Source organism: Gavialis gangeticus, unplaced genomic scaffold (assembly GCF_001723915.1).
Source record: "Gavialis gangeticus isolate Ggan-Ray unplaced genomic scaffold, GavGan_comp1, whole genome shotgun sequence".
NCBI lineage: Eukaryota > Metazoa > Chordata > Crocodylia > Gavialidae > Gavialis > Gavialis gangeticus.
The window spans coordinates 31,306,270-31,321,337 of record NW_017729031.1 but is presented as its reverse complement, the minus strand read 5'-3'; the positions used below and the strand labels follow the sequence as shown (position 1 = coordinate 31,321,337).

The window sequence follows — 15,068 nt, the reverse complement described above, 5'->3', positions numbered from 1 at the left end:
TTAAGAGGAGGTTAGATGAACACCTTGCTGGGGTCATTTGACCCCAGTAATCTTTCCTGCCATGGCAGGGGGTCGGACTAGATGATCTGCTAAGGTCCCTTCCAACCCTAGAAACTATGAAACTATGAAACCTCAATGCTGGGAAGTTCATAGTAAATTGGTGGGATTGTGGAGAAGAGCAACTAAAATAATTCAAGGGCTGTACAGTATTGATTTACAAAAGAATCCAATAGATCTTGCAAAGAGACATAGTTATGATTCTCCCCATTTGTAGTGATCACTGAGTTCAATAAATGCAGGCATACAATGAATGTGAAGAACTAAGAACAAAACTTTATTATGAAGCAGTAGGTAGCCTCTGCAGGCTCTTGGTCTAACTCACTAGGTACTTAACCAAGGGGTCATTTCCCAATTACCACTTTCTCAGTCTCCTTAGTTAGGAAGCAGTTTTAAATTACAACTTCTATCTCTACATCAGTAACCGAGCGCTGAGCAGAGAGAATGCTAAGGGACTGGGGTGGCACAAGGGAGCATTGCTAAATGTGACAGAGTTCAGTAAAAGCCAAACATTTTAGAGTGAAGAAAAAAAGGAAAACTTCCTGGAGGTGGAAGAGGACATCCCTGAAGGAATTATCAGAAGCCTTAAATCCTTTAAAACTTTACTGTACTGGATAAAATATAATCACAGTGAGGCTGCAGGCAACAGATGCAAGTCAGCAATGTGACGTTACCACAAAAAGGCAAATTCAAATTTGGGTTGCATTCACAAACTTTTTCTGTGCAAAATATGGAGGTCAGAGTACTGCTCTGCCTTGCACTGGCTCGGCCTCTACTGGGGCACTGAATCATGTTTTAGCCACTGATTTTTAAGAAAGTTGAAGAGAAATTGGAGGGGCCATGAATAAACAGCAAAGATGATAACAGGGTTGGAATTCTAGATATGAAGGAACTAATTATGTTCAGTTTGATGAAAAGGAGGTTATCGGGGCACACAATAGCAGCTTTCCAATATCTGAATAGCTGCCATATGGAAGATGGGGAAACATTAAGGTCCCTGTTTTTCTACAGAACATATAGTTTTATAGAAAAATAGGTCTGTAAGGGACCTTGAAAGAGCACATAGTCCAGCCCCTTCTTCAAGGCAGGGTCTGCCTTAAAAAGTCTGCTTTAGAGCAGTAGTAAGAGGTGGAAGAGAGAGAGGGCTCTAGGAAACTGGACTTACGATGTGCACCTGTGTATGCCACATGTGTGAACCGGAGCCACATGCGTCTCCCTGCAGGTGCTGAGAAGCCAGTACAGACAGATTTAGTTCATGGTATCTCTCAATCTACAGATGTGGCTGACCTGAAATGGGGGTTCATTTGCTTGGAATAGAAAAGTACTAAACTTGCATAGAATTGCATATTATTTGGGCTGACAATGCAAGGAGCGCTGGATAGCTACGGGAATACTTACATGTGACACGGTTCATAAACCACTTAGAGTACTTTAGGTTTTAGTGAGCGTGAAGGGAAGAGACAGGGGCCAGAGAAAAGTCCCGATGAACTTGGACGGGGAACACGTCCTACACAGTAGAGAGAGCCCATCCTACATGGAGAGAGCCCAGCCAGAGCAGGGAGTGGGCTGACATGCTACTGCAGCGCATGCTCCCTCCAGACTGGTGGACAGAACGCCAGGAGAAGTATGTCCGGCCCAGAGAGGGGCAGGTGAGTGAGGACCACAGCTGGCGGGAGAGGGCGAAGCCAAAGATCTTTTCCACCAAAGGTGTCCCACAGTCCCACTGCGGGGGGAAGCAAGTGGACCCATGGAACAGGGTGGTCGGAGGGCCACTGACAGAACCTGGGACACGCCGCACTGGAAAACTGTTCCAGGACCACTGGGAGGACACAGAAGTGGTGTAGGCAGGAGCCAGGACTGTGAGTCTTAAAGAGGCACTGTTCCTTTTTGAGTTTGCCTTGTGTCTTTTTTCCTTTTCTTCCTTGTTTTGTTTGTGGGATTGCCCACCTCCCCCCAGCCCCCCAACTCAATGCACTGGGAAGGTGGCAAGAGGGAAAGCTCCTCTCCACGTAAGCAAAAATGATCCTGACCCTAAGGAACCAGCAACTAGCAAAGTTGATTTTGAATTGACTGACCCTGGAACAGGAGAGGAATTCATTTTGGTCAATGGCTCCATGAAAATTAAAGGACTGAGATAGTTTGATTGACTCCAGAACCAGGAAGGAATTGATTTTGTATTTTTTTCTTTCAGATAAATTGATGGATCCTGTGTGGAGCTGATCTGGTTGTGTCAACCCAGAAACCTGGGATGAACTGATGTAGGACAGAGGCTTTGTTGACTTGAGATGGGCTTACCGACTGATGAGCCTGGGAGGAAATACTGAGTTGATTTAAGGATGGACTCAGAAATCCCAAATGATGGAGCCTAACTCATAAGCCGTATTTGGGGACCAGCAAGTAAGGGCCAGTGGTATCTTTAGCCAACACAAGATCCAGGCCCTGATGTGTCATCAGGGATGTAGTATGGGTGGAGTGTAAGGGGAGGAGGAGCCACACAAAGCAACTCCCCTGGGGAGTACCTAGCAGTATCGTCACTCTTCCTACACCCAGCTCCCAGTTGTTAAAAGAGATGCACTGAGACATGGTGGGCAAGAAACAAATGTCTGGGACTGGTAGTGTCAAGACCATTTAATTCTCCTTAATGGTGCACACAAGTAAGGGGTTGGGCAGAAGGGGGCCCTGGCCTTATAATATACATTCCCGACAGTGGGCACATATACACATGCAATTAATTAATTTATTTCAGAGTTTATTGCTCCTGGGAGCCACGTTTACATGTGTGCCTGGGACCACAGCATGCTGAGCTGGGCCAGAGCAGCTCTGCCTGGCAGGAGCATGAGGGTGCTCGTCTGTGGCTAGTTTGCAGGCAGCCCCTGCACTCAGGCACCTTTGTGCCCCAGTAAGCCCTGTCAGTGTCGACACATGTGTTGTGATGCACTAAATTAACGCTGCTGTAGGATAGTACTAAATTGTTTACAAGTACTATCCTATGGCAGCATTTGTTAGTTCCCTGTGGCTTAACGGGGCTGTATGTGTAGAGGTTGAGACTTTCCTATGGTGCTAATTATACAGCTCCACAGTAAATGTCTTGTTTAGGAAACTGCATGTACCCACTGAGATCCTGCTGCACACAGAAGTCTCTTATCTCATGTTCTTGCATGTTCCTTGATACCAGCATCTGCCCAGATTTCTAAAGTTTAATTTCAACACAGAGGAATTGTCATTTTGTCTTCCATAATTTACTATGCTGAACTAAAGACCTGTTCTTCTACCTCCTCTGGCTCCGCTGTTCCAACAACCTATAATCACCAATACCTTGGGAAGATATTATTTGCATTTAAAATACTTTTTAGGTGCTTCTCCAACTTTTTATTTTACTTAGACTTTATAGGCCAGATGATCCCAATCCCATAAAGTACTTCTTATCAAGGAGTCTTGCAGAAAGTGCCATATTTTAACATCAGTGCCTGCCCTGTTCCTCACCACTTTGATGCCATCTGGAAGACATAGATGGGATTCACTTCTTCCAGAATTTTGGAGGAATGAGTCTACTCAAAACAGGGTTAGTTTCCTCCAAGAAGCAGCTGTGTATTGATGGCATCCATGCTCTGTAGCCAAGGAAAGCCTTACATTCCAAACACCAAGAAAGTACATTCCAACCTCCCCTTTTTCAGAACAGAATCTGTCTGTTGCCCCTGTTCTGTTGGATGCTGCATATATATATTATTTTGCCATGAGTATTATTATGTCTGCCTACAGTAGTATCTCTAGACCAGAAACAAAACTCTCTCCTTTATTTGGTTATGGAAAGAAATATGGTGGGAAGTGATATCTATCTAACTGGCAGAGGAGACAGAACTGTTTGCTTTCAAATGGAGATCACAATAGTCAATTTGATCCTTAAGTAAAATAATGGCCCAGAGAGCCTACGTGGAAAACCCAGAAGAAACGCCAGAATTAAACTACTGTTTATAATCCATTTGAATTTGTTTCCAAATGATATACAAACAGTTATGTATCACAATCAGAAGTGAAGCAGAAGAGAATTAAAATAGACTAGCAAGTTCTATAAGTCTGGAGTGAAAACAACATGTTTATGTTCTGGGACGTTCTCCATTTTGCTTTATTATTATTATAGCTTCTTACACTTCTACTACACAAACATGTCACGGCCACTTGGTTTAGGAGTAGAGTACTGAAAAGGTATAGATGCTAACCTATGAACCCCTCAACGGCTTGGAGCCCAGCCCACCTGAGAAGCTGTCTCTCTCCCCTGTGATTCTGATACAGCTGTAGTTAGAGGAAACCTCAATACTAAAAGGACATGGATAAATCTTAACAAGGTCAGGACCAGACTTAGTTAATGGCAGGGCACTTTCTAAGAAAGATTTCAACTTTAAAATTCTCTCCCAACTGCTTGATTTGCTAGTGATCAAATTATTTAATGATTTAAATCAAATTGTTTCATCTTTAGGACAAGCTGGAAACCCTCCTGAATGTGAAGAAGACAGACAAATTGGAGATATAACTGCAAAGTTTAACTTAGACTGGCATTGTCTTACTTACGTGAGGCTTGCAGTAGGCTTATTCCATTCTGTATAATCTAAGCCTTGTTTAAAGGCTCCGCGGCTGTAAAATATCTTGGGATAAAGCAGAGTTGAAAAGCTGTTCTCTGTAAAGTTTTACCAGGGTCCCAGGCTGCAAGTGGTAACCTCTAACTGAAGGTCCAAAAGAACAGGGTCAAGGTGGTTGGGGAAAAAGCCTGAATAGTTCACAGTCCTGGCAGGGTGGTGACAGAGAAAAGAAATGGTGCTCTCCATGTTATAGGCGTGTAGGTTGTAGCCATGTTGGTCTCAGGACATAGGTAGACAAGGTTCTTTGGGTGAATCTGATTTATTTTATTAGACCAAGTTAAATAGTTGGAAAAAAAAATTAGCAAGCGTTTGGGTTTAAAAACCCTTTGTCAGGCTGAGGAAGTCTCTGCAGTTGGTGTGCGCTCTACCAACTGCACACTACCAACCAACTACCAACTCTACCAACAGCACACACCAACTGCAGAGACTTCCTCAGCCTGATGAAAGGTTTTTAAACCCGAAAACTTGCTAAAAATTTTTTTCCAACTATTTAAGTTGGTCTAATAAAAGTTATCAGATTCACCCAAAGAAGGTTGTCTGCCCTGATCCCCATGTTGGCATTTCTGCCTCTTCTGGTTACTGTTCAACTGCCAGTGTTCATAGATTTCATAGACATTAGGACTGGAAGGGACCTCGGAAGATCATCGAGTCCAGCTCCCCACCCAAAGGGCAGGAAGTCAGCTGGCGTCATAGGATCCCAGCAAGATAGGCATCTAATTTTCTCTTGAAGGTGTTCAATGTAGGTGTTTGAACCACCTCCAATGGCAGGCTGTTCCAGACCTTGGGGGCTCGGACAGTAAAGAAATTCTTCCTTATGTCCAGCCTGAAACGGTCTCGCAGTAGTTTATGACTGTTCAACCTCGTCATCCCTTGGGGTGCTCTGGCGAACAAACGTTCCCCCAGATCCTGGTGGTCACCCCTGATAAACTTATAGGTGGCCATCAGATCACCCCTGAGCCTGCGCTTTTCCAGGCTAAAGAGCCCCATGGCTCTCAGCCTGTCATCGTAAGGTCTGTTTTCCTGTTGACAGCATGAGAAGCAGGATTTGTTTGTAATGCCTTTTATTGAACCAACATTATTGTTGGGAGAGCTGTTAGACAACTTAGGCACAAAATACCTTTCCTCAGGTCTGGTAAAGAAGCAAGGAGATTTCTAGCCACAGAGAAAAGAGAGAGGAAGGTCAACCCAAATTTAAGCAACATGCTGGAGAATGGCAAGTCATTAAAAATTATACTGAAGGCCTATGGTCTGATACAAAAGAAACATCTACCAGCAGATGCTCTGATGATGATAGTCTTCCTGCCCCTCTACCCCACAAAGTGAAACATTATCAAATACGTAGGTAGATATATCTCCTCTGATGCACTGTGTCTGCTCTCTGCATTTGAAAATGAAGTTCCCATAGAGATGGATGTGTGCTTTGTGACATGGACATGCAGTGACAGAGACACAGTGGTGTTACCATGTCATTCTGTGACTTGAGGATTCCTTCCAGAGCAAGGGAACCTTGGACCATGGCGGACAAAGGTCTTTCCCTGTTGCATGCTGCCCTAGCATGGTCTGCCAGTCCTTCCATTCCAGACAGTAAGGACAGGAGCACACTGTAGCCTTCAGCCAGCAAAACAAGTATTTCCAGTGGGAGAGGTCAGAGCTGATTTCACATTTGCTTAGTGTCATAAATAAAGCAATGGCTTTTCTATTCTAGTCATGGAGTGATGCTGAGTTACTGAGAAGATCAGTCCAGGGTGTGGGAACATACCAATCTCAGGATTACGCTTTAACTCACCCTGCCACCTTTCCAAGTTCTCCTGCTCACAATGAATGACTTAAAGACATAGGTGCAATGTGCAAATAACACACTTTAAAATAGCCCAGGGGGAATCTACTTGACAGCAAAACACAGTTTTTTCACCCTCTTTTTAAAAAGTGACACCCAGTAAAACAGAATTGACTAATATCAGATTGGCATTTACTGCAGATGGTTATGAACCAAAATATCCCAGATCTTAAAATGCCACCTCCCCCTGGAACACTGAGGAGGTTTGGATCCAAAGGAGAGCACTGCTGCTTGCGGCCCAGCTGGGACTCGAAAAGGAAACTCTTAAGGTTTTTAAGTGGGACATGTCAGGTTTTGTTTACAGATAGTTCATTTGTTTGCACAGGGTCAGGATGGAAATTACTGAATTACAGAGAAGCAGAACAGCCATATACATTTAAAACAATCCAGACACGCAGTTGTGGACCAGCATCTCTCACTCCTGTACGAATGTCAGAAGTGCATCTACAGAAGATCTCACTAGCACAGAGGACATCAGAAAGAGAATTTAAATGGAAAGTGAAACTGTCCCAAGGTAATTTCACTGTCTCAGCAGATGAAAAGCTACAAGAGGAAAAAACAAAAGGAAGGTAGAAAGGCAATTAAACTTTAAACATTTATTCACTTTTAATGGTATTGAGTATTTTTAGAAATAATTAAAAAAATAATCAAGGAGTTTTATAAGAGAGCATTTCTATTGCTCTTTTAACTGGAGAAGCAGATAGGATCTGTGCAGTATGGTAGAAGTTAAGTCCATCCATTTCTAGAGTTGGGATAGGCTCAAGCAAGTTTAAATTCTCTGAGGTTCAATCCCACCAGTCTTTCAGACTCCAAGAGGCTAAAGGGCCAGCTAAGCTGGTGGCACAGAACTGGCCTGACTTTCTAGGGCTTCAGCATTAAGAGGCCGAAATGCAATATGAATTAGACCCAGAGAGCTGAGCAAAGGGTGGAGACAGAAGTCAGGGGAAGATAATAATTCCATGGATGTTGCCAGGTTCACCCTTTCTACACCACCTTGATGCTGATTTGAATCACTCTTGAGGAGGGTGTTGGTACATGTAATAGGGAACTTGACTGGATCACACAGAAAGTTAATTCTCTGAAGTGAGCATCTCTATACTGTAGTCCGGTTTAGATATTCCCATGACAGCTCTGAATTAGTGACTGCGAGATCTGTTTCAGTGGAGCTGACTAACAACTCAGTATCGGTACTGTGTTGACCCAGTTTCACAGAAGGGAGTTGCATCCTTGGCTGCTGTGACCACACAGCAGCCAGGTAGCTAGCTAGTCTGGACAGGTCAATAAAAGTTGCAGTGATTGCAGTGACTGTAGTGAAAACACAACCTTTGTTGCACTGACATCAAAACCAGAGATTTAGAAAGCACTTGCATACCTACAACCTTGCCACAAGAGCCCCCTGCTGGACATGTGTCAAAATTGCAACAAACAACAAATCTTCAGTGAAAATGTCCTCATTGCCCCATAAATCTATCCAGACTTTTCTTCAAATGATGTAGCAGAGATCCTGTTATGGGAAGCTAACAAGTTTTGTGCACTGCATGGCCCATTTGCATTTTGAGGTTCCTGAGCATCTGGGTGCATGTGCACATCTCTGCCATCAGAGGATGTTCTTACCATTGAGAAGCCACGTGATCTGAGGCATGGGGATCCCTTCCACAGAGCACTGCAGCACGAAATCCTGTCCTTCGCTCACTGTGCATCCTTTCAAGATGCTGGAAAAACACGGGGTGACCTCTTCAACTTTAGGCCCTTTGAATCAAAGTGGAAAAAGGATCCTTTAACATAAAATCATAGAAAATTAGGGCTGGGAGGGACCTCAGAAGGTCATCTAGTCCAACCCCCTGCTCAAAGCAGGACCATCCCCAAACTAGATCATCCCTGCCAAGGTTTTGTTTAGCCAGGTCTTAAACCTCCAAAGATGGATATTCCACAACTTCTCTTGGTGCTTTTTCATTTACACATTATTAGAACATTTTTCCTAATATCTAACCTAAACTTCCCTTGCTGCAGCTTGAGCCCATTGCTCCTTGTTCTGTCATCTGCCATCACTGTGAACAGTCCAGATCCATCCTCTTTTGAACCTCCCTTCAGGCAGTTGAAGGCTGCTATTAAATCTCCCCTCAGTCTTTACTTCTCCTGACTAAATAATCCCAGTTCCCTCAACCTCCACTGACAAATCATATGCCCACACCCTTTAACCATTTTTGTTGCCCTCCGCTGGATTCTCTCCAATCTGTCCACACCCCTTCTGTCATGGCGGGCCCAAACTGGACACAGGACTCCAGATGTGGCCTCATCAGTGCTAAATAGAGGGGAAGAATCACTACCCTCAATCTGCTGGCAACACTGCTGCTAAAATGACCCAGTATGCCATTAACTTTCTGTGCAACAAGGGCACGCTGTTAGCTCATATTCAGCTTATTGTTCACTGTAGCCCACCGGTCCTTTCCTGGAGAGGCTGGTAAACTCACTCCTGTTTTGTTACTTGCACTAGGTAGGTTAAGATGAAATGGCAGCATGAGAAATCATCCCTACAACAGTGTATGGACTTAGAGCCATACAGAAAGAACTGGTCTGGAAGGAAAACTCATGTGGGGCCTATGGACCAATGGGAGCGCCCTCAGATTGTCACAGGTTTTGCAGGCTTTTCTTGTTTGGCACCACTCTGGTTTTACAAATGAAATCCTGCAACATGCCACTACGAAGGACTGAAATCTATCATCAGTGTTCCAAAGCAGAGCAAAGAATGGGAGGAAATATGCTTTTTTCCCCATGATTGTCTCTGTTCAGCAATGCAATGGGAAGAATAAAATACTTTGCCCACAGGACTCTGAAAAGACAGAAAGTGTGTTGCAAGGGGGTACCTTGATCATCCAGGACAAAGCACACCTGGTGCTGCTACAGAAATGTTGCACAAACATGATTTGAAGTTCACAACCAAACCTAAAACCAGGAGATGCTTAATGGGTTGGGAACAAATCCATTAATCAGGCCAGGGTTGGCTAAGAAGTTTGTGAATCTTCCAAGCAAACCTGCTATTGAATGGTTTCAACCTCAAAGTCAGGTCTGCCTTGGGAGAGGTATCTATGTTTGGATACAACACTGTCTGATTTTTCTTCCTTCCCCTTTCCTTGACCTTACTCTGCCACCCAGGGCACCAGAAGGATCAGTGAGCATCTGTTGAACTTTTCAGGAATACTAAGTTCTCAGTGGGTGCATCAACATGTGCTATTAGCGTGGAACAATAAACTCCGGTGCATATCATGCCAGACTTTATTGCCTTTGGGCACCACGTTTATACATGTGCCTGTGACCACGGCACATTGAGCCTGGTCAGAGCAGTTTCACCTGCCAGGGGCCCTTGGGGGTCAGCCTGCCAGCCTGCAGTTGCTCCCCCTGGCTCAATGTGCTGCAGAGGGGCTGGCTGGGGCATGAGGGTGTTTCAGTGCGAGGCTGGCCAGCAGGCAGGCCCCTCACTGAAACACTCTTGTGCTTCAGCCAGTTTCATCAGTGTCTTCATGTGCGTTGCTGTGCGCTGAAGAACTCCACCATAGGATAGTACTTGTATTTACAACTGCTAACCTGCAGCAGAGCTAATTGGTTTCCTGTGGCCTAATAGGGCCGCATGTATAAATGTTGAGACTTCACTGCAAAGCTTATTAGGCAGCTCTGCAGTAAACGTCTTGTGTTGATGCACCCTGTAAGTGCTAAGAAACTTTTCATTGGGCAGCAACTCTCCTATGCCTCCCATTTTTCTCATTCACACTACATGCATTTATTAAGGAAGATGTAGGATGATTGGGAGCCCAGTGTGTCAGGCGTCATACAGATGCTTCAAAACATACTCCTGTCAAGTCAGATACAGAAGGCAAAGGGTCAGAGGGGAAACAGAGGCATGGAGAGGTGAAGTGTCCAAAATCACACAATAGAAACAGATCTGGAAGTTAAAATTTCCACATATGAATTAGCTTTAAGGAGAATTTTGCACCCAAAATCCCTGGACAGCTGTGAAAAGTCTACCTCCAGTTTTAAAGTGCAGATTGGCTCACCCTGATTTACGTACTTTTTACGCTCAGAGCCCAGCTGGTTGAAGTCCGGCCCTGGGGGTTGAAAGCTGCACAACTATAGGACCCACTATCTCCCAAGCTGGCTTTCATCAAGCATAAGCAATGAATTCCATCCTCTTCATAGATCTGGACACTGTCTCTTGCTTTCAGTGGGGCTCCTGCTTTGAACCATTCCACATCTGGTTTTGGTTTCCCTGAAACTAGAGAATTTGGATTTTTTATTAAAGGAATGTTCCCCCATTACAATAAGCCTTTACTACTTTCTATTATTATTGGTTTCGGCCTACTATATTACTTCTAACATCACAATATACATTTCAAAATATTTCAAGATACATAGTTACCTTTAATTTCCCCCCACCTACCATAGTCCTTAAGGAGATGTTGACAGCTTAAAAATACATGTGCTTCTCTCTGAAAATTCTTCTCTTAGCATTGATACAAGTCACACCTAATACCACTATAAGCAAGAGAGATTAGAGGGGGAAAGGGAAGAAGTGTTCTGCTGTTCCCCCTCCTTATTCACCAAGCTGGTCTCTCTTGTGCACTTGGCAGGACTTTGAATTATCCGTTTCTAATACAGAATGCTCCAGTAACTGCTCAGTTTCTGCTTTCATGCCCAGTCTTTCAGAGCAACAGCAGCAGCAGAAGGAAAATTAGATAAAAAGAAGTAATTGTCTTCAGCAGCGTTTCCTCTAAACTGTGTGGCCGCGCACACCGTGCTCATGCTGCACTGCCAGGCGCACGTGCATGACCACGCACACCACACAGCTTAGAGGGAACAGTGGTCTTCAGGGGAGCTATTCCCATGAGTAAAGATGCATTTGTAAGACTGGATACACAATATACCTCAGCACAGGAGCCTGGAGGATAGCAGGCTCCACGGAGATTCCCAGACGCTCTTCTGTCCTGGATGCAACTTTTTGGTACTACTTTGGTGTTTGAGGGGTGGGAACAAGGAGTGAGAGTGCAGCAGCAGCCACCAAGAGACAAAATAAAATGGCAGAGGAGGTGAATCTATCATAGCTCAGAACTGGAAAGTGCAGGGAGTGATGGAGGCAGAAGAAGTATCAAGGAGAAGGAGAAACAAGAAGTGGTCTGCTTAGAGTTAGCCAGGAGCAGGTCACTGTCAAGGTAAGATGGATACCTGTGAGAGCTTTCAGAACACAAAAACAGAAGAATCCCCTCTATTTCCCATAACTTGTATCTTTTAAAATCCTGCTGCAGCAAGAGAACCCTAAACTCCGGGTGCTTTCAACTTTTGTGCCTCTACCTTTGCTTTTGAACTTGACCTCCTGGCCTTCTAGTGCCTCCTGGCTTTGTGGACAGATCTCAAACCGTGGCAGGATCCCCTGAGGCTCCTGTCTATCCTCCGTTATGCTCTTCTGGGTCCCCACTCTGTGTTCTGCATACCGACTTCTTGGGTTGGCTTGGCCAGCGAGAGGAACAGATTGTCGAGTTGTCATATGAGGTTGTGTGGCTCTTTTTCTTTCTTCAGTCTGTCCAGTGACAGTGGACCTGGTCTCTACTTTTGGTTCTGGTTGCATTTTAATGGCTTGCAGGGTTATGGTACTTGAAGTTTTCTGTAGGACCTGAGAGCCCCTTATTTCTTCTTTGGGTTCCTGAGGAGGCTGCATGCTGGCTTCTCTAAGCTGCCCTTGTCTATAGTCCTTGGCGTCTTTGGAGAAGGTATAGCAGGCCTCTTTCTTCATTGTGGTCTTCTCTTTGGTTTCAACTGTGAGCTCAGTGCTACTGGATTTCAGTTCTTTTGCAAACCCATTGCTGGTCGTCCGTGTGAAATCTGAATTTTCAACACCTTTAGCTGTAAGGGTTGTTGATTTTGATGGGGGGCTAAAGGAAAATGATATATTTAGATGCATAAGCAATGGTAATATCCATAATTAGGATATAGACAAATGAACAAAGTATACCAATAAGGGAAGCAACCTACTGTGGAGCAGCTGACTTTCAGTGACTGTTTCATGTGTTTGCTCCTATCCCATGGTAATTGGAAGTCTGAACTACAGTGTCTTAGCCTTGTTCCATTCAAAGTCAAGCTGTACCAATGTAGCTATTATTTATCAAGGACAGAAGCAGACATGTGGAATGCTTACCATGAAGCAGATGATACACAGTAAATGCCTCCTCCCTTTAACTGAGTATAATCTATGTCTGTCCATATCCCTTGCAGAGCACTTTGATCTTCAAAGCACTGTGCGAATATTCATAGTACTTAGGGTCAGAATGGACCTAAACACTTAACCACTTTCACCAGGGGAAAATGAGTGTTTGTGTAAAAATCACTCTTCCTCTCCTACAGATTAAGAAACTGAAGCAGAGTGGGTCAAGTGATTTACCCCAAAGACTGAGACAGCAGAACATTAGCTATAATACAAGAGTTTCTGGACCCCAGTCCTCAGCTCTTTTACCCAAGTCAAATTCTGACCTTCTATATATTGGTTTTCCTTTAAGATTGACTTCATTTGAGCCTCTAAAGTGACAGTACTGTGTGCTTTTAAGGTGGCAAGTGTGAATAGATTCAGGCCATATATCAACTCAAGACATGGCACAAACGAGCTTTCAATATTACTATTCTTCAGCAGACGGTAACATTGTTAAAAGGGCAGGCCTATATCCAGGTGATGGCATGGCCTAGCCAGGACAGCTCTCGCTCTACCTCACCAACCTGCTGCAAACCCAGAAATACATCCGTGAAAAAGGTCCAGAGTGTCCCTAGTGGTTATACTAGAGACCAAAGCCTTAAAAGTGGCTACTGGAAGCAACCCCAGAGCATCTTTATCAGTTTGTTTCTGGGGTTGGAGTGCACTAGTGGGAATAGGTGAGCAGGGGTATTGGGATCATCCTAGCTGGTACACTGTACCCACATGGCATATGTATAATTAAGTAACTTGAAAGTACGGCTGGGCAGGACATTGTGGCAAAACAATGTTTCATTAGATGCCAGTTCTTCAGAACTGAATTTTTGCAGGAACTTGTCATGTTCGGGCAAAAGTTTCAACCAAACACAACTTTCAGATCCAGAATAGAATTTCTGGTCCAAACCAGACAGTGCAAGAGGGACGCTCACCCCTAGAATGTGGATGTGGGATATCATGGTCAAGGCCATGTTCAGCCTGAGTGAAATAAAGAACTTGAATTGGTGTTTTTGCATGTCACAGGTGACTTCCCCACCCACCTGGCTCCTGGCTATACTGGAGTGAATCTCAGGATGAGAAATCTCTTTTCATGTCTACACATGCAAATTATGTAACTTCCCTTTTGCATTCCACCTTGAAGGCAACAAACACAGATATAAAGTGATTCTCCTTTGCTGCATCAGACCAGTGATCATCTAACCAAGAAGACCCTCACCAACAGAAAACAAACACTTCATAACAGGTTACAAAAATCCTAAAATTACAGGGTAATCTCTCATTCCCTTCTAGCCCCTAATTAGAGGCTAGTGTTAGCTCTGAAGCAAGAAGATTTATCTTCTCTTTCATGGGGAACTCCTTGCTACAGTCTCAGGGCCACAGTGTCTTTCACTAATAAAGAGTAGTGAATGACAGACACATACCGTGATGAGTGAACATGCACCTCTGTCTTGTCTGAACCTGAAATAAAAAAAAAAAGATTTAACTCCTCAGACCATTACATTGCCTTATAAGAATTTTCTATTATTTCATTAGATATTTCATTATAAGGATTTAGGTAAAGTATGCATTTTGGAGAGCCTCCTTTATTTTTTTGTACTGGAGTCCACATTAAAGATTTCCACCAATGGAAAACTGCTATAGACCTAAAACGTGTCCAGTTACTGCTGAGCCACTAGCCCACAATATGCTCCTTGACCAACCTTGACTTTCAGCCACAAGAGCACTGGTTGCTCAATTGAAATGGCTGGAAATCTTGGCTTAGTTTGAGAAGTTCCTGGATCAAGCAGCCCACAGGAACAAAAGGATTCCCATCCAATAGACGCACTCTGTGCTGGACAGGACAGATATGGAAGGTATGCCAGCTGGAAGCAGCTCACCGATTGTTCAGGAAACTTCAGAGAGGGTGTGTAGCTGGGTGGGCCACATCCCCTACTCCACCATGGTTACTCCATAATTGTTTATTCCACCATGTTTTCACCAGGCTGTCAGTGACACTAGGCATGTCTACACATGCAATTAATTATATCTGGCTAATTTACTGTGCAATAAGTCTCTGCAAGTGTAGACAGTGATGCTGTATTGCACAGTAGATTAGTCTACTGTGCAGTAAAGCATCTTGTGGAGATGCACCCACTGGTGCTTTGTGTCCAGTTTCATAGATTCATAGATTAAGGGTCGGAAGGGACCTAGTAGATCTTCTAGCCCGACCCCCCGCCAGGGCGGGAGAACAACAAAAAACCCCAAAAAGAGAAACGGGACTCAAACGAGTCCAGCCAGGTAGGCATCCAGCCTCTTCTTAAAGACCCCCAGGGTAGGG

General features: G+C 44.2%; 1 protein-coding gene across 1 annotated transcript in view; it reads right to left on the bottom strand.

Annotated features, from left to right (window-relative positions):
• Positions 1 to 15,068, bottom strand: part of MYLK (myosin light chain kinase) — a 286,443-nt gene that overhangs the window by 191,465 nt on the left and 79,910 nt on the right. Inside the window, exons 7-10 of the mRNA XM_019522572.1 lie at positions 14,173 to 14,209; positions 11,869 to 12,446; positions 10,592 to 10,795; positions 8,143 to 8,277 (exon numbers count right to left, since the gene is read on the bottom strand). Coding sequence (XP_019378117.1) covers positions 8,143 to 8,277; positions 10,592 to 10,795; positions 11,869 to 12,446; positions 14,173 to 14,209 — 954 coding nt within the window. The remainder of the gene's footprint in view (positions 1 to 8,142; positions 8,278 to 10,591; positions 10,796 to 11,868; positions 12,447 to 14,172; positions 14,210 to 15,068) is intronic.